The sequence below is a fragment of the Anabas testudineus genome, chromosome 3, assembly GCF_900324465.2.
Source record: "Anabas testudineus chromosome 3, fAnaTes1.2, whole genome shotgun sequence".
Classification (NCBI taxonomy): Eukaryota; Metazoa; Chordata; class Actinopteri; order Anabantiformes; family Anabantidae; genus Anabas; species Anabas testudineus.
Genome location: NC_046612.1, coordinates 8,967,509 through 8,987,379, shown reverse-complemented (window position 1 = coordinate 8,987,379; position 19,871 = coordinate 8,967,509). Strand labels below are relative to the sequence as shown.

Here is a 19,871-nt window from a genome sequence, read left to right as displayed (position 1 = left end):
TGAACCAAGCAATAAAACAATAAAGATATCTATCACAAAATGGACACAGTGCCTGGGTAACAGTGGCACACGAAGGGTCACATGCTAATGTTAAGGATACTGCAGGAATGGGAGTGATATAAGACAAAATGCTGACGAAAACCTGAGCAACAGCGTTACTGAAGAAGACACTCGAACAGGCACAATTAGAAGCTCAAAAAACGAGGAGACTGTTGAACGGAAGAGTCCGTTCAAGTGTAGAGAGATTCTGACCTAAAGTCTGAGAAGCAGCTAAATATCACTGCACAACAAACTGAGTCAGAAGCATCTTCCATAGTATCTTCACAACTCCCTTTTATTATTTAGATTTAATTATATCGACTGATATAAGAAATATTATGACTAATTGCAATTTTAATCTTTTCAGTGACACTTTCTGGGGTTGTACTCAGTTGTGTTTTGTACTGTAGCTGTCTTTTAGGACACACTGCAACTAACAACTATTTTGAAAGCCAAATAATGTTTAAGTGTCTATTCTCTGTCTATCTTTAGTTTAAATGCAGTCTGAGGATGTGCCAACTAACAAAATAGAAATAATAAAGCAGAAACAGCGTGAAATCTGTCTTTGCATAAGGCTGGATTACCTGTGCTGAGGTGATGAGTGAGACAAACAGCGAATATTTTCCCTACAACAGCTTCATTGTGACCGTTTCTCCGTCACTCCTAACATTGCTCCCTGTGGTCGTGAAAACTAAGGGCTGTGACACAACAGGCCGACATCAAAGAGCTGGAGGCAACTGGGAGCAACTTTTGCGTTGCCTCACTTTAACTTTGTCTGGGCCAAAAAGTAGCACCAGGAAACAACTCAGCAGGTGATGGTATTCTATAAAGCAAAAGGGAAAGTAGAAAAAGACACATGGCAGAGTTTGCTTACTATTTTCACACCACTCTCGCTCACTATAGACAGTGTATAGCTACATGGCTACAAAGCCATCAACAGGGGTTCAACTAGTGTCAGTGTTGTGGGAGCAAAAACTAGAGGCTCACCAACAACACGGCAGCTGATCATCAGCTTGGTGTATTTACAGAAGAGAATAAGTTAGAACAAAATCAGAAAACCTGCATCACTCTACAGCGCCACTAGTGGCCAAAAAACATCCCAGTGCAGCTTTAAGAAAAACAACAACAGTAGCGTCTGTTTAAACCTGCGAGAGACACTGATCAATAAGTCTGGATTATTGAATTGTGGTGTCTAGATGGTGCATCCTGTAATAATACACAATTTAATATTTAATCACCTTGATTAACGTCTGGTTAATTAACAGTAACTAACACTTTTAGGTGGCTCAATGTTCAGTCAGCAAATATATCTAGTGACTGGAGAAATGTGACAACATTTGAACCCTCGATTTCATGAAATGTTTATCTGTGGCCTAAATTTGAATTCAGAACCAAATAAACCAAATAAAGAAAAACTGAGACAGAAACTATAACTATTTTCTGGCATTTCTGCATTGAACTATCACTCATATATTGTAGTTCTTTAATTCTGTCATGTACATGACAAATAACAAGCCAAACATTCAAAATCAAGTTTAATCCTTTAAATGCCACAAACGTTTCGACATACACAACTCAAACTCAGCTGTCTGCAGGGGTGGTTAACCCAGGTCCTTGAGCCAGTACCCTGCTTGTTTACTAGTATCCCTTCCCTGTCCACTGCTGATTACTTGGATCAGCTGTGTTGAGCCAGTTAGAAGCTGTAGGTTACATGCAGGTCTGTGTCTTTTTAGGACCAGGGTTAGGGCCCTGTTCAAGTGTGTTACAGGCCATGGTCTACATCAATTTCCATGTTTTCCCATGGCTGTGTGGGTCTGAATTCAACTCAGTTCCACAATCCAAAGACGTGCTGTTAGGTGAAATGGTAACTATAAGCTCATATGTGTGAATGGGAGCATAAATGGTTGCGTATCTCTGTACATGTCAGCCCTGAGACGGCCTGATGACCTGTTCAGGACGTACCCTGCCTCTCGTCCAGTGACAGCTCGGATCTGGTCCAGCACCCCTGCGACCCTTAAGCAGTTTAGATAATAGATGCGACAGGATAAGCAGTTCAGATAGTAGATGGATGGACGTCTGCACCCAACGGAAGAACACATCAGATGTTAAAAATACTCTAAAAGCATTCCTAATTTTTCGACATGACACGAAAGAGCACAAACGCAACAGAGTACAAAGAAGAGTCTTAACCGTGCTTTCTTCTATTTCCACATCAAAATGACGGAAAAAAACATGAATGAGTTTGTTGTAGTTATTATTGCAAGTCTCTGTAGGCTTCCACAAGACTTCTCATGATATATAAAACTACAAGAGGAGGCAAAGAACTTTTACACCGAAAAGCATCAACTGATATGTCCTTAGTCAGCTCCATTATTCATTGTAGTGTATTAGTTACAGATTGTTACATTAGAGGGTTGTGGCAGACATTTTTTTACCAGTGAGAGTAATTTCTTATAATTACAAAGCATCAGACAAAAGTGACGCTGCTAGGTACTTGTAGTAAAATACTTAACTGTTGACAGTATCTTCTTAGGGGGTGTCGTTTGACATGATCTTAACAAGAATCTGACAATTAATAAAACACTGCACAAGGATGTTTTTTTATTTGTACAGCAGGTGCAAAATTAACCAAAGGCCGAGGAACTTCTACAAATTGTGAAGTTTTCATGTTTTGTTTAAACCATGAATTAAGTTTTTATCTAGTTCATTTGCTTTTGAGACTTAATCAGAAAGATCTTGACTTTTATCTATGCACCATGCAACCATTTTTCATGGCGATGAACTGCATGTTGAAAAACATTAAAAATACTCTTCCAGCGAAAGACAGAAAACCAGGGACCCTCCAAAGTTGGGAGAAAAGGGGGCTGACAGATTTGTGTGCAGTGCAAAATGTGTGTGAAGATGAAGAACAGAGATCACCAGTGAACCCTGAGTAACTCCTTCTGAATCTTCCTTTGTGTCTCTTTTTGCCTGCCTCTGACGCAAACTGTCGGGTTTTGTATAAAATCACTCATTACTACACAGAGCAGTTATATTACAGCTTTTTTTTTTTTTTTTTTAGCTCAGTTTACAGTTCTTCACTGACTATATTTTCTGCCTGTCAAATGCAGGAAAGGAAAAGCTTAGTATCATTAACAGCTACAATTTAAAACAATTCTAAAATCTTATGAAATAAACAACCTCCCCTCCGCTTTTTTTTTTTTATTTAAGCATACAAACACATCTACGACAGCTCTTCCCTACATTATGTGCTAGACAGCTACTATTGTTGGTTATCACACCATGCCAGTGAGTAAGATCTCTCCCAGCATGCAGTGGGTACAACACATCATACAGGTTGCCAGTAAGCTGCATCGCAGGACTGACACCTACAGATAGACAGACGCGCTCATGTCACAATTCACAAAGAACAGGCAATTCAGACTTTAATGCATCTGACTGGCATTTCCCAGAGGAAATTCACAGGGGGAGAAGTATCTTTATGTCGTTTCTCCCCTTTAATCACTAATCACTGGCCTGCAGTTTTGGCTGGTTTAAACTCAATATGGATTAAAATGCATGTCTGATATTCAGCTGATAAGATTGCATGACCATGCACGCATCAATAATCTTTTACCTCTACAACAAATTGTGGTTGTTCTTCTCACATATGTTCCACAATTTGGCCTAAAGTTTATATTTAAAAAAGAGGTTTAACGTAATCTGTTTGAGTATGCGGGACAGGCAAATAACAGGGTAACTGCATTGAAATGGTTACCAATTTAGAAATACATATATGGTTCAATCAAAAGCAGTGTCCTTTTTCAACTTTCCAACTGAAAATCATCATATGCTGTATTTTTAGTGTAACACATGTTGCCTAGAAAACAAACTATGAGGGAGAAAGTTTGTTTTCCTCAAGACATTATTCAGATTTAATTCTCAAATACCTCAGCAGTGAAGTACAGAATGGGTGGTTTCAAAAACACATGAATATATATTTTTCCTCCCAAATGTAAATGTTAGAGCTGAAGCTTCTATCAGAAAACAGACTTTAAAAAAAGTGTGGGAACTAATATATATATATCTGTATCTCACAGAATATAACAAGCTGGACTGAGATAGTAGTCAAATAAGGAAACTCGAGTTTGCATATTCATACAATTTCTTGAATGGTACAATCAGTTTTGAGTTTTCATGTGCAGTTTGAGGCCTAACTGAGTGTGGTTGTTAATCTGCTAATAGCCTGAAACACAATGAAGTGAAAAAACAACTGCTGGAAATAACCCAACCGAGACAAACTGGACATACATTTTTAGTTCTCTTATCATTTCTGACAAAGCTCAAAGGACGCAGAAACAATGTGTGTGATCTGACGGCTGGTGGCTGCACGCTTTCCATTGTTCAACAATAACGCTGATAATGTCATTCTGTTTAAAACGTACTTTAGGCAACACGATTGTCTTCTATTTGTGTGGATATCACTTGATATGGGTGCATTGGTTTACAAAACTCACACAAGAATGGAGCTCACGTTGCAGTGGAGCTGTTGGCTACAGTATGTAAACAAACTGTTTTCATACAGCCTGTAACCTGTGTATACAGACAAACAAAAGAAAAAAGGAGCACACACTCAGTACAGGCTGTGGAATAATTCCAGTGTGTGTCCAGCATTATTTTGTTTGCTTGATTTCAGTTCTTGGACACTGTGGTCCACAACACTGGCTTAGCTGCTGTTTGTTTTGGTTCTTTTGACAGCATGGTGCAGATGGACACCAACACTTTATTGATTATCTAACATAGAAACCGTTTAGCAATTTGTATATTTTATTACATATACATACACTGTGGCAATAACAATAATAACAACAATAATAATAATAATAATAATAATAATAATAAGACATTAAGTGCAGCCCAGGTAAATGGGTTGCACACACTTGCATGCTGAATGCTGATATTTAATTCCACGCATTTACCTGCTGCAAAACTGACTTTTTTTTTTTTTAATAAGTGATAAATAAAACTTAAATTTATAAAATACACTTGGACTAAGCCCTTGCTTGTTATTTATACCACTGCAAATAATAAACGTGTGATTGCCTTCTACCTGGAATCTGTCACAGCCTTGTTAAGTCATTCACAGCCACAGCATGTGCTGGGCTGGTTATCTGGCCACTTTATTATTATTATTATTATTATTATTAATAATAATGTGTGAAAAAAGCGTTTTCTGCAGGTGTCATGTGTGAGCTTTATCCTGACATTAGATCGGGTGTTTTCCTCCTGTGACGCACACGTGTGACCAGAGGGCCTACTTTAGCAAGTGGTCCTGCAGGGGAACACCTACCTGTTCTCTGGATATACAGGGTAACGAGGGTCTGCGGGGCATTTTACAGCTGCCATAATAGCTGGTGGAGGTTTCCCCCAGTGACACGCAGCTGGACCTTCTCCTGGGTCTGATCACTGGCACCTTTTCGTCGGCGCTGGAAATCCCACTCGGTGCGTCCCTCGACGGGTAATATCGGTCAAAGCTGAGCCCCAACAAGGAGCCGGAGACCCCGGCGAAGCAGGCGAAGAGCGGTCTGAGCAGTGCGGGCAGGCTGCTCAAACTTGTGAAAGAAACGAGCCACACGATGCTGGCGAAAACCAGGACGAGCACGCTGTGTTTGAGTTTGAGAGTGGGGATCAGCGTGAGCAGACCCACACACCCCAGCACGAAGAGCAACCTGCCCACCATTTGCATCTGGTGCTGGTCCTCTCCCCATTGCAAGAAGCGCAGGACCAGAAAATCCCCGAGGTAACACGACGCTGGCAGCGACAGCAGCCAACATCTGCAGCTCTCCTTCTTTCTCCTCCTCAGGTAAAACGTCAGGAAGAAGAACGCACATCCTATGCTGAACAGAGGACTGATGCACTGGGAGAAGCCCGACAGAAAACTCCGCAAATCCCAAAGCGAGTCACTCTGCAAGCTCCTGGAAACGAGAAAGGAGAGCGCGAAAACGACAAAGGCGCCGACGTGGAGGACAGAGACCTTTAACAGTCTTGAACTGAGTATGTCCTGGTTGCAAAACCTGCAGACGTTAAGCAGAAATCCCCTGTGATGGTCCTGTTTCAGGGGGGTGACGCAGCTCTTCACATAGCCGTTCCTGAAGCCCTCTGAGCTGTTTACACTTCCAGCTCCGTCGTGGTGCCTTGTTTTACTGTGCAAAATCTCTCCTTCCTCCCGTGCAGCCATGGCTCGACTGTGGGGGGGGCCCCCCTCGTATCCACACTAAAGTCTCCCTCTCGTCCGTTTCACGCCGCGTTAACGCTGAACTACATGACAGCGAGTGCGCTCCATGGTCAGTCAAACGTGCTCCAGCACTTGGACTAAAGAAAGAAGGTGAGATGTTGTTTTTACGCAAACGGAGCTCTCTGTCGCCGCCTACAGGCCACAACTCGCACCGCAGGGGAGCTGGGAACCAACCCTGAGCTGGATCCTAACAAACCTAATAAACAACCGGTGCACTGCGAGGCTGCAATGGATGAGAATGAAATAAACGTTATTAATGTCGCCACAAACACACACACACACACACACACACACACACGCACCACCTCCGTGTGCACAACAATGCACTCCTTATGCACATGGTGGACTTTTGTTATTATTTTTAAAACACCGCTTTGTGCACCGCTTGAATATCACTTTCTAACCGCGTTATAGAATTTCACTTAGCTTAAATATACAATAATTAGCTGTATTGTATCAATAAGGGACTATTTTAACATCTTAAAATGTTTTTTGTATGTTGGTCAAAGTGTGCCTGTCGCCGGATCGTTTTGCTCTGGGATCGTTTGGTTCGCCTGCCTTGGACTTCGAAAAGTAGACGATTGTCGATTACACTGATCAAAATAACTCCTAGAAATTGCGAGCTGTGGGACAGAAAAGTGTCTAAAATGTCCTTTTGAAATATTTGGCAAGGTTAAGAAACATGGTGTCAAAGCCATTATTCATAACTGGCATAAACAGCTTCATTTAATGCTGTTTTAAATGCAGAAGCTTTCTGTAAACGTAAACTATTGTTGGCATGGTATCCTAAAAACTGTTAGTTTAAGTTGTGAACAGTTTCAACATCCTACGCAACAGCGATTATGTTTTTACAGTTTCCAATCTCTGACCTACCACAGACAAATAATAGGCCAATACCTTTTAAACGGTATCAAATCTGACATGTCACAGCAGGAAAAGCACAGGTGTAATTATTAACATGGACGATGACTGCATAGCACTTAGCTTAGCCAGTTCCAGGTGGCTAGCACTGTCTCAGTCACATGGCTCAGTGAACATTTCAATAGAGGAATAATGTAATTACTCTCAATGTTAATACTGCTGTGAAAAAGGGATTATGGAAAAGCAATTGTATCAGTGCAGCACGCTTTATTACAAGTAGCTTAAACTACTATAAATTTACATTTATATACATATAAGAATAAAAACAAATAGCAACAAATGAAAAGTGAATAAATGGCCACCTTCCACAAGAAACTGACAAGTTAATTGCATTTACATTGAAAACGTTATAGAAAGAGAGAGCGAAATGGTGGCCAGATGATTTAAGCGTGCATAACTTGGGCACGGTTTTCTTAAATCACAAACAATGATGCACCTGTAGTAGATTACATATTAACTGCTGAACACCGCAGATTTAAAGATAGAAGGCCTAATTTCCATTCATAAGAAATTCAGCTTGGATGTAACACATTTAAACAAAAGAATCAGCTACTCTTAGTGTGTCACATAAAGAGATCATATAACTACTTTGTTCTTGACTTGAACTTCAAATATACTTTATTGTGACGTCAGTTTGAAAGTACATGCCTGCAAATATATGCACAAACGTCTCCTGCACAAATACGTGAGTTTTAATTGTGTAACAATGATAAATTCTGATGTGGTGTTTGCAGTCATGCAGTACAATTGACACTGTTTGCAAATCTCACAAATATTAAAAAACATATTTTTTCAATATTTTAAATTTTCATTAAGACACCAAACTAAATAATACATATAATTTGATGGCCCTTTAAAAACTATTGCACAGTGTTGCACTTTATTTTATTGTGATTAAAATTATGAGTGCATTTTGTTCTTGCAGTATTTGCAGAATTATAATAAGATAAGATAAATTACTTGTTGGCTTGGTTTTAAAATGGGTTTTGTTGATAGAAATAATAATATAAACCTAGAATGATTCTATAAACTTATTGTTTCTGCATTATGTTTGCAAATTTTGAAGTGAAGAATTCAGAAAAACAAAATATACAATTTGATATTTATGGTATTTGTTTTGGCATTTTTGGCCTATAGTTGTTTTGTTGCTGTCTACTACTGAGTAGAGATGAATGAAAGACATTCACTTTGAGGATACAATTCGTTCAAGTTTCCATGCATCCACTGTCTCACTGAGGCTAAGCTTCCACTGGAGGGTGCTGCATACCATTAAGATCTGTTGTACTCTTTTGTTGAAGTATGTGCTAGTGTTTACAATAAAATTGTTTATTTTTGTTCAAGTCTGAAAAAGGCTGCAACATAGAAACCTGATAAACCAATAAACATTGAATTGTCATACTATGACATAGTATTTTTATGATTTTCTAAAATATCCTTATATCACATTATTCAGTCTGCTGTCGTGAAGACAAAACAAGAAATCAGTATATCTTAACGTGGTCTGCAGGGAATAGAAATAATCTTCTGAAAGAATCAGCATAAAATAAACATCAGATCTGCTGACATTTAAAGTAAATGTTGTTTGTCACCTGTAGAATTCAACTGTAAAACACTTCTGAAACACATCCAAAAGGCAGAAACATCTTAAAATGAGAACAAGTGTACTGTTGAATCAAATTTAAATCACAAAAAAAAAGAGCAAACAGCAAAAGTATAGATATTTTATTCCAGTTATCATTTGGTTTCAGAAAATACTTATTTAAAAAAAAGGCGTTGAACTCAATGGGCAGCAACCATTTTAGATTAAATCTTAAATGTTACTTTATTTTGAAAGGAAGTGCAAATACTCCACACAAGTAGAAGATAAGAATCACTATTAAGTATCACTATTGTTTACTCAAGCTGATGTACAAAATACATGCTCTTAAATTTTCAAAGTACAAATACATACATACAAAACATGCAACATTTCCCTAGGAAAGTAAAAATAACATGTATGTGTATAACTCTCTCACATTTGCACTAAACTTAGTAAATGTACATAGTTACTCACCACCCTTGGTTGATATATTGTAGGCTTTTTAATAATAATAACTTTCTTCTGTGTTTGTGAAAGGGAAGTTAAATCCCAACATGCTGTAATTTTCGTGTTCGCGTTTTACCGTGCGTGTGTGTTTGACCCTTCCGACGCACGGTAGCAGTGATGTGGCTCAGTAGCTAACCTTCCACGTCATTAGGAAGTGGCGGAGAGCCGAGGAGACAGCTCAGCTCTGCTTTTTACAGATGTGAATACCCCGAACTGCACATCGAAGGCCACTCCAAAGGATAATAGTCGTGCAGTTAGGTATGTAATGTAACTTATTTCTTAACCAACATGAGTGATGTTTTGTTTCTCGGCCGGTGGTGACTGCTAAGACTACTAGCTAGCGTCCCTGTCCTCCATTTCATCGCTAGCCTGGACACAAGCTAATCTGGCGTTAGCTAACGATCGCTACTTGGCAGCTGATTATATAGCTATATTAACTTATTGTAACCACTTGAATCGTTAATTAAGTATTTAATGTTTATGTGTTATTGGGGATTTGCTGCACCCGTGTTGGTGCTAACACAGATAACGCTATAAACGCAGTGGGAGTAGCTGCAGTGTTGTACGGTGCTGGTAACGCTGCGTGTCACTTTCTACCGTAACGCTGTTACTTGATGTTTTTGCTGTCGAAGTAACAGCTATTTGCTAAATGCTGTGATTCAAAACGTTTTACAATTACAACAAACGGTGCAGGAAATTGTCAGAAACCTTTAAACGTGACCTCTTGACAGATGTAGAGGAAGTAATTCGTCAAAGTACCACATTGTATCTATCGACACTGTAAAACTGCTCCAAGGCAAGTAAAAGTTAGACATTCAGAATGTGTATTGCAAGACTAAAGAGATAATACATAAATGGACTGATTATTTAAGCTTAAAATGGAGCTATATATTATTTCACAACGTAATGTTTGCAAATGTTTTACAATGCATTTTAAAATCGTGTTTTCCGTGTTAAATCTTAATCTCTAGTGGAGTAAATAGTAATGGGTGAATACAGAACTACATACTTTCCAAATGACTTGTTGGCAATATCTATAATTCAGATAGGTAGGTTTTATTTAATAATCTGCAAATCCCGGTCATTGATGCAACATATGGGTTTGTTGAACAAATAGCACAGTAGAAAAGCATCAAGTAGATGTTTGCATTTACAAGTAGTTGTGATATTAAATCAATAAATAGTTCACCCAGTGGTATTAAAGCAGTATACTTACTCAAATAGACTTCTAAGTTTTAAAAGGTAGAGTCCGTTTACAAAATTTCAATTTCACAATCAGTAGTCAGGTCAAGTTTTTTCCTCCTTTTCTTACTGGCCATTAAAAGAGGCTATGCTAATATGCTTCTATTGTAAGTGATGAAAGTCATTGTTCAGTGCAAATACTGTACAATAACTATCTAAATTTATTATGAACATTCAACACCATGAGTTTGGACAAATCTAGTGAATATATATATAAGTTTCCTCTTCAGATTGGTGTTATTATTCCTCCATCACAGCTTAACGCAGTAACACAAAGAGGAAGCTCAGACTGTTGAAGCCAAGTATTAGCAAATTAGCTAATTTCCTCCATTCTGTTCTTGGGTGTCTAGCTTCTGTGTTGGTTGATTGGCCAGCTTGTGGAGGTTTTAAAGTGGGTGGAAGTATGCCCAGCTGGAATATAGGCTAAATGCAGCACCAGTTAGCTGAAAATCCTGCTTCTTGCTGAGACAGGCTGCAAAACCAATTATATATTAAGTGCCGTGAACAGATAAAGACATTGCTCAGTTCTGTTGCTGTCCCATAACTATATACCTTGTTGTTTTATGATTGTTTCTTTGGGAAAAGTAAGCAAAGTCAGTTTTCTTTCACAGCCAAAATGATTCAGTGAGGCATTACGGACCTCTGCACAAACATTTGAACTAGCACTAGCCCCACTTATGGCTGCCATGGCTAACGCTAACCTTCTCTGGTTATCCGTGACAGCTGTGAGCAGGCCGACAGCATCAACAAAGCATTAATCTATACCAAATGAAAATCACAGACCCTTTGTAGTCTGTAATGCTGCATGTCTTTATATTACTATTGTGCTTAAGATCATAGAATACCTTGTCACTTTAAAGCCTTTAAAAGCAGGTACGAAATGCATTGCACCGTTTCTCTTTCATCAGTTAGACCTTGGACTGTTTTCTTGTGAGTCCATGTGCTGCAGTTTAGTTCCAATAAATAAAAAGTGGTTATATTTGCTAAATCAATCACAACCCCAAAGTACTTTATTCTGTTTTCTGAACAATATGCTGTGTTTTTAATGGTTAATCTGGTTTCTTTTTCATTTTCTGCTTTTGCTTAATATACATTATGTAAAGGTATTTGTAGTGATTTGTTGTAGCTATGCAGCTTCTGTGTGTATGTACATGATTTCTCCACCATTTACTACATCTACCTTTTTCCATTTGTCGCAGGTATTATCCATTGAGCAGATTTCATTGGGATTCTTCTAAAAAGATAGAAGGCCGGCAGCAAAATGACAGCTGCAGAGAACGTTTGTTACACTCTGATCAATGTTCCTTCTGACTCGGAGCCTCCTTCTGAAGTCAGCCTTAAAACTGATCTCGGTAACTGTTCTTCATATGAACTTGCATAACTACTAAAGTCTTTCTCTCCAACAAATAAGAAATAATTTAACTATGTATTTCAGAAATGTCTTAGATGAAGATTTCTAAATATTATAGTGGTCCTGTTTATAGTAGTCATAATGATGATAATCACCTTTCTACAGAGAAGGGGGAGATCAAGGCAAAGACTGAGGCCCTGAAGAAGGTTATCATCATGATCCTGAATGGTGAGAAGTTGCCAGGACTGCTGATGACCATAATTCGCTTTGTGCTGCCACTTCAAGATCACACCATCAAAAAACTGCTACTGGTTTTCTGGGAGATTGTCCCTAAAACAACTCCAGATGGGAAGCTGCTGCAGGAGATGATTCTGGTCTGTGATGCCTACAGAAAGGTAAGTTACTACTAATTCTAATAGTCCTAATAGGACTGATCAACACTATCTAAGATGATATCAAGATTAACACTGAAATAGTAATTTCACAGTAGCATTTATTTTTTAAATAATCACGTGAACTCTTTCTTTCACTATCAGGATTTGCAGCATCCCAATGAGTTCATCCGTGGCTCCACTCTGCGTTTCCTGTGCAAGCTGAAGGAGTCTGAGTTGCTTGAGCCTCTCATGCCAGCGATCCGCGCCTGCCTGGAGCACCGTCACAGCTATGTGCGCCGCAATGCTGTCCTGGCCATTTACACCATCTATAGGTACAAACTTTTAAATTTTTTGGTTCAGTTGCCTTTTTCAAATCCACATGCTCCTTTCTTTAGTAAACAACAAGCAACTGATGCCATGTGCTTGTTTTAGGAACTTTGAACATCTCATCCCAGATGCTCCAGAGCTGATCCACGATTTTCTTGTCAATGAGAAAGATGCCAGCTGTAAGAGAAATGCTTTCATGATGCTGATTCATGCAGATCAGGTTTGTAGCATGTTATCCTTTTCTTTCTGTTCCTGCTACTATGTGACACCACTTGCACATTATCTGCCTCAGACCTGACCTAAATCATGGAATTCACATTTCCACATCTGACAGGATCGAGCTCTGGATTACCTCAGCACATGTATTGACCAAGTTCACACTTTTGGTGACATTCTTCAGCTGGTCATTGTGGAGCTAATTTACAAAGTGAGTCCAGACCTTTATTAGTCAGATCTCAGCTTTGAATTACAACAGTGTACCACAGGAAGAGCAGCATTAATGTCTATGCTTATGCCCTGTTTGTTCTCTTTGTTAGGTTTGCCATGCTAACCCCTCGGAGCGTGCCAGGTTTATACGTTGCATCTACAACCTGCTGCAGTCGTCCAGCCCGGCTGTTAAGTACGAAGCTGCTGGAACTCTTGTTACTCTCTCCAGTGCTCCCACAGCTATTAAGGTACATCAACAATTTCCCCAAGGGAATCAATTAAAAAAAAGTTGTGTCATCATTATAAGATTCTGTTATGATTTGTGTATGTCATGTAATGATTATATGGTTCTCACACTGTAGTACACTAGACATAATAGAATTGAAGTAATTGGTTTCGTACACTCTCTTATGCATGCTGTGTGTTGTTGATCTCTAGGCTGCTGCCCAGTGCTACATTGATTTGATTATAAAGGAGAGTGACAACAATGTGAAGCTGATTGTCCTTGATCGTCTGATTGAGCTGAAGGAGCATCCCACTCATGAGCGTGTGCTCCAGGTACTTTTTATTTTTTTGTGGAAAATAATTGTACTGTAATGCATTAACAGATATCAGGATCTGGTAAAAAGTAGTTTTCATATGAGGATATATCAATTCTCTGCTTCTACGGTGTATCTACTTAAGATTTAATTTGGTTTCGATTAATCTTCTTCTTTTTATTCAGGACCTTGTCATGGACATTCTGCGTGTTCTCAGCACTCCTGACCTGGAAGTCAGAAAAAAGACATTGCAACTGGCACTGGACCTTGTTTCATCACGTAATGTAGAAGAGGTTAGTGGCATGCAGTGTATCTATGTTCTGTTGTTGTTGTATATCCTGGCATGAACACAGAAAAATGAATATACTGGAAACATAGTGACATCAATTTGTTTTCCAGTTGGTGATTGTTTTGAAGAAGGAGGTGATCAAGACAAACAACGTAACAGAACATGAAGACACTGATAAGTACAGGCAGCTGTTAGTGCGCACTCTCCACTCTTGCAGTGTTCGTTTCCCTGATATGGCGGCCAATGTCATACCTGTGGTGAGTTTCCAATTATTTAAGTATATCGACAAGAAGATGCTGTTGAAATTTGTAATATTTCATAGATTTTTACTTCTCTGCGTGTTGGTATGATTTACAGCTGATGGAATTCTTAAGTGACACTAATGAGGCAGCTGCTGCTGATGTGCTGGAGTTTGTACGGGAGGCCATTCAGAGATTTGACAACTTGAGACCCCTCATCATCGAGAAGATGCTGGAAGTCTTTCATGCTATCAAAACTGTCAAGTAAGTTTTAATAAGCACATTCTGGGTATTATTATTACAATGATCCTTTTTTAATGAAAATCATAAATCATGAAATTTGAGTAGATGATGTAGAAGTAGGTAAATCGATCTGTTATTAACTCTTAGGTAACTCTTTGGTTTAGCAGCTGGTTGCTTTATATGAGGAATAATAATTGTCTGAATTTAGTCACTCTGCTCTTTTTGCAAATCAATGCATAATGTATTTTTTATTGTCCTGTTTGTAAAATGTTTCATAAACATTTTACAAACAGGACTTAGCATATTAATAGAGGAGTTTAGCATATTAATAGAGGAGTTTCTACTATAATTTTTGTCTATGTTTGTGACCTTTATCACCATTTTTGTATTTCAGGATCTATAGGGGAGCGCTGTGGATATTGGGTGAATACTGCAGCACCAAGGAAGACATCCAGAGTGTGATGACAGAAGTACGCAGGTCCTTGGGAGAGGTACGTTTGTCCACTGTTATCAGAATTTAATGTAACACTCTTACTATGTCCAACAAATGTCTGAGGTGTTTGTCTCACTTGGACAGATTCCAATCGTAGACAACGAGATAAAGAAAGAAACAGGAGAGGTGAAGCAAGAGGATGAAGTCAGTGCAGCTCCAGCCCAGAAGCTGGTGACAGAGATGGGCACGTATGTGACCCAGAGTGCCCTGAGCTCCTCCAGGCCTTCAAAGAAAGAAGAGGATAGGTAAGCATTTCCCATTGTGCAGAAACAATTGGACTTTATGGAAGGAGTTTAGACATCCAGCTCACTCAATAATCACTGATTGCTGTGTTTCCAGGCCTCCGCTCAGAGGCTTCCTGATGGATGGAGATTTCTATGTGGCAGCTTCCCTGGCCACTACACTAACCAAAGTGGCCTTGCGCTATGTTGCTATTGTTCAAGACAAAAAGAAACAAAATGTAAGTTATTCTTTTCTTGCTTCACAGAAATGCCACACCTCAGTAAATATCATTTAACCAACAGTCTGTTTCTCTGCTCTCTCGCTTTTTTGCTGTCCCCCTTAGTCGTTTGTTGCAGAGGCCATGCTGATAATGGTCACTGTTCTGCACCTGGGCAAGTCTTCTCTGCCCAAGAAGCCAATTACAGACGATGATGTAGACCGCATCTCGCTGTGCCTGAAGGTCCTGTCAGAGTGCTCTCCGCTTATGAATGACATTTTCAACAAGGAGTGCCGCAAATCCCTGTCACATATGCTGACTGTCAGACTGGAAGAGGAAAAACTGTCACAGAAGGTAATTATAGTTGACTCATAGGGCCGAACTCATACTTAACCTCCTGACAGCGAGGTACAGCTGGAACATAAGTAGAGGAAGTTGGACTGTTTTTAAAATGCATCATTAGCATGTAAATGAAGACACTGGTTTCTCTTGGCATGAGCATCATACGGCACTGAACTTTTGTCCATTAATTATCATCTTTTTCTTTTTTCGCCACAGAAAGAGTCTGAAAAACGTAACGTAACAGTGCAGGCAGACGACCCCATCTCCTTCATGCAGCTCACAGCCAAAAATGAGATGACTTCTAAGGAGGATCAATTCCAGCTCAGTCTGCTGGCTGCTATGGGCAACACTCAGAGAAAGGAGGCTGCTGATCCCCTGGCTTCAAAACTCAATAAGGTAAAACATAAGTTAAGCAGAAAGCTTGAAGAGCTGAAGAGACTTAAATGTGAATCTGCTATGTAGTTAATGTTATTTATTTTGTTATTTTTTTGGATATGGATCACTACAGTTTTTGAAATGTTTCTTTTGCATTATTATAATTGAAGATCAAACATAATACACTTCTGTCCAATTAGGTGACACAGCTGACAGGCTTCTCAGATCCGGTGTATGCTGAAGCCTATGTCCATGTCAACCAGTATGATATTGTGCTGGATGTGCTGGTGGTCAACCAAACCAGCGATACTCTCCAGAACTGCACTCTTGAGCTGGCCACTTTAGGTTGGTCTGGTTTGTTTTCCACCTCACTGGAGAAATTAATATTGCTTGTCGGTCACATCACTAAACTGAGTGTTATTACTCTACAGGTGATCTCAAGCTGGTTGAGAAGCCTTCACCTCTAACTCTGGCACCTCATGATTTTGCTAACATCAAGGCCAATGTCAAGGTGGCTTCTACAGAGAATGGCATTATATTTGGTAACATTGGTAAGAAACACATTTGGTGTCCATTTAACATCCTGCATTTGATTTGCTCTACATAAACCAGAGCATTTTTTCTTATTTGTGGGGATGTTTGACTCTTTCTCTTCAGTCTATGACGTGTCTGGAGCTGCCAGCGACAGAAACTGCGTCGTCCTCAGTGACATCCACATCGACATCATGGACTACATCCAGCCAGCCTCCTGCACTGATGCAGAATTCAGACAGATGTGGGCAGAGTTTGAGTGGGAAAACAAGGTAAAATTAATATTTCCATATAATCTGACTGGTATTATTGGATTTATTTCTTTTTGGTTTGTTTGTTTGTTTGTTTTTCCAATTCTTATTTTACATTCAACCAACCTACAAAAGGTGTTTGAAAAAATAAAAATAAAAAGCTTTTCCTTAAGCACTTTCTTTGTTATAGGTGACCGTGAACACCAACATCACGGATCTGAATGAGTACCTCCAACATATTCTTAAATCCACCAACATGAAGTGTCTGACTCCTGAGAAGGTTGGTATGAGACACATGTAGCAGGGCAAAGAAAGTAAATAGACTTTGAAATGGGAAATTAAACTGTCAGCGGTGGTACAGTTGAACTGATTTTTGTAAAGTCGTTTATTTAATCATCACTAGACCCATCATATGAACTGTGTTAAAACTTTTATGTCTTATCAACCAGGCACTGTCGGGCTTCTGTGGCTTCATGGCTGCCAACCTTTATGCTCGTTCTATCTTTGGAGAAGATGCGCTAGCTAATGTCAGCATTGAGAAGCCCATCCACCTGGGCCCCGAGGCGCCTGTCAATGGACACATACGCATTAGAGCCAAAAGTCAGGTGGGTCAGAGCTGCTACACCACAAAGCCTTGAGATGAAGAGGCTTGGTTGAATTCATTTAGCCTCAGCTCAAGCAATGTGACGGATTAATGCTATCATTTTAGTTTAATACATCATTGAAAGAACTGGACTGAATGGACAAGCACAGTTGAAATATGAAATGGTCCATTACATGACTTTGCACTATGTGTCCAATGTTACAATAGAATGGTCTGTTACAGTAAATCCTCCCTCCTTCATTCCACAGGGGATGGCCTTGAGCCTCGGCGACAAGATCAACCTCTCCCAGAAAAAGACAAACATCTGATCCTTGTGACTTTTAAAAAGTCACTCGCTGTTTTCTTGTATCACCCACTTCACAGCCTTTTCACCACAGCAAATTAAAAACTTGGTATGGTCAGTTGCTTCTGTTTTTTTTTTTTTTATATATATAAATATCAGCTTTATCTGTAAACTACATCTAAGTAATGTCTCTGTCCCTGTTTAATTTTCAATAAACAACTATTAAAAGAAGTAGAACCATTTGCCTCTTGCTGTCTTCACTGAGTCACAGCTCCATCTGTAGTTATGGACATTTTTCACCGTCGTGTTTCATTAGTTCACTTGATTTCATATTTAAAAGGAAGAAAACAGTGATGTGGACAAATAGTGTTTTGTAATCTTCCAATACTGAGAGCAAGTTAAGATTAACTGTGAGCAATGGAGGGTTTCCTTGTAAATCTCGACGGCTCTCTTCTGGTACCTCCTAGCTGGGTTCCTTTTAAAGGCTTATTTTATATGCTGTGAAACTTTGATTAAAATACATGGAATCGATGGAAATGACTCGTGAATGTAACACATTTAATAATGGAGATGGAGATGAAGTAAATCTCTTTCTGACTTATATACTGTACATGAAATGTCTACCACTCATTAAATGAATGTTTTGAATACCAGCTACTGTTTGAGTCACTGTACATGTGGTGTAGTAGATAATAGTTTAATAAGTGATTTCAAAGAGACATTGTGTCCTCAAATGAAGGGACTGTCCACGTTTATAGCTCTAGGCTCTGATTAGACTTTCTCAGATGCCTTAAAATGCGTCTTTTAACTGCCAGATTAAAGGTTCACAACCTTGGTCATACATTTACAATACCTGTGAAAACTGTCTCTGCAGGGGGTTAGATAATGGTTGAAAGGTGGCTTTGACATCAGAGCGCCATCCGTGACAATAAACAGCTATTTGGCAGGTTTTTCACATCCAAGCTACTGTGTGCAGCCTTTCTGTGATTTATTGTAGATATTACTGAGAATTGTCACAATTGCAGGAAAACCCACTAAGTCAATCTGTTCCACTCCACCCTTACTTTGGACACAAAATGCCAAAAATGACATCATCAAATGAAAATAACTGTAACTTATGAACCACACTGACTAAATAATAGATATTAGATATTAAACAAAATGTGTCTCAATAACTGATGGAGATATCACAACGAGACAATAAAACTAAGGTTTGGTGTTTTGTGCCCTATTTTTTATTCTGACAAGCTGCATGTAGCTGCATGTTCTCCTCATCAAAGGTTTACAGGCTTTCCCTCAATAATAACCTTTAACAAAACAGGTAAAGCAGTAAAAAAATGAACCAAATTCAACAACACCGAAGTTCACAGTGGCAGGTAAATTGACACTAGGTGGCGCCACACCAGTCAAAGTACAGTGTGGTGATGAATCTGTAAGGTTGAACAGTGTAGTAGGATTGAAATGGTTAAATAAAACTGTTTGTCTACACTAAAAGAAAGTGTTGTTTCAGATTAATTAGCAGGAGTCTGCACTTCAACACTGTCAGAAACAATCCAAGTGAAACCTCACCATGGGGAACTCATTTGTCTGCATCATATTTAGATTTACATTTACTTTATACCTTTTTTTATTATTTGATTGTGCTCAACCTGTAAAATTATGTGAAAATGACTGAATTCTTATGTCATTTCCTGTGAATTTCTAAAACGGCTGTTATGATTTACCCTTTGACAATAAGTAATGTCTCTTGCTGATGAGTTTTTGAAGTAGAAAAGCATTATCCAAAAATAAACATGTTTTCAAGGTTCAAAATCCTGAATCAATTTGTGTGCACGGCCCACGGAGAAATGTGGACATCTGGAAATAGTGTGGTGTAATAAATCAAGGCTTAGTGCATGGAAGTGTTGTTTTTTAGACATCTGCTTACTCTGCTTGTGGGAACTCGATGTTGACAATATCATTTGCCAAAATAACCAAATGGAAATGACAGGATTGTCTTTCTTTTAATTTGATGAGAAGCTCCTGTGTTGTGTGTTGGTGAGAATAAAAGTGCTGTGCCAAAGTCAAACTCATTATTCTATGAAGCCACATTAAAAAAAAAAAAAAAAAACATATAGCAGCTTAGTACTGATGCAGTTTTGCATTTTGTTGACAGCTTCGAGCCACAGTTACTGAAATGACTGTGAGTGCATGGGTGTGTGAT

General features: G+C 39.0%; 2 protein-coding genes across 3 annotated transcripts in view; one reads left to right on the top strand and one right to left on the bottom strand.

Moving 5' to 3' along the window:
- pde3b (phosphodiesterase 3B) overlaps positions 1-6,593 on the bottom strand; it is a 38,970-nt gene extending 32,377 nt beyond the window's left edge. For both annotated transcript variants that reach the window (XM_026379189.2, XM_026379190.2), the window contains exon 1: positions 5,369-6,593. In XM_026379189.2, coding sequence (XP_026234974.1) covers positions 5,369-6,256 — 888 coding nt within the window. In that variant the 5' untranslated portion in view covers positions 6,257-6,593. The remainder of the gene's footprint in view (positions 1-5,368) is intronic.
- Positions 6,594-9,443: 2,850 nt separating this feature from the next.
- copb1 (COPI coat complex subunit beta 1) lies at positions 9,444-17,908 on the top strand. The gene is made up of 22 exons (XM_026379191.1): positions 9,444-9,578; positions 11,762-11,914; positions 12,079-12,308; positions 12,450-12,619; positions 12,720-12,834; positions 12,949-13,041; positions 13,151-13,288; positions 13,479-13,598; positions 13,765-13,872; positions 13,979-14,125; positions 14,226-14,371; positions 14,745-14,841; positions 14,928-15,088; positions 15,183-15,303; positions 15,409-15,636; positions 15,841-16,020; positions 16,200-16,344; positions 16,431-16,550; positions 16,657-16,802; positions 16,972-17,061; positions 17,231-17,386; positions 17,634-17,908. The coding sequence occupies exons 2-22, from the start codon at positions 11,824-11,826 to the stop codon at positions 17,691-17,693; spliced, it is 2,862 nt and encodes a 953-aa protein (XP_026234976.1). The 5' UTR covers positions 9,444-9,578; positions 11,762-11,823; the 3' UTR covers positions 17,694-17,908.
- Positions 17,909-19,871: the final 1,963 nt, after the last annotated feature.

What these genes read in the sequence shown, in the direction of transcription:
- copb1 (XM_026379191.1), top strand. Translation starts at nt 11,824, where the DNA reads ATGACAGCTGCAGAGAACGTTTGTTACACTCTGATCAATGTTCCTTCT. An exon ending in GCCATTTACACCATCTATAG is followed by an intron (nt 12,620 to 12,719) that starts GTACAAACTTTT and finishes TGCTTGTTTTAG; the next exon opens with GAACTTTGAACATCTCATCC. An exon ending in CATCACGTAATGTAGAAGAG is followed by an intron (nt 13,873 to 13,978) that starts GTTAGTGGCATG and finishes TTTGTTTTCCAG; the next exon opens with TTGGTGATTGTTTTGAAGAA.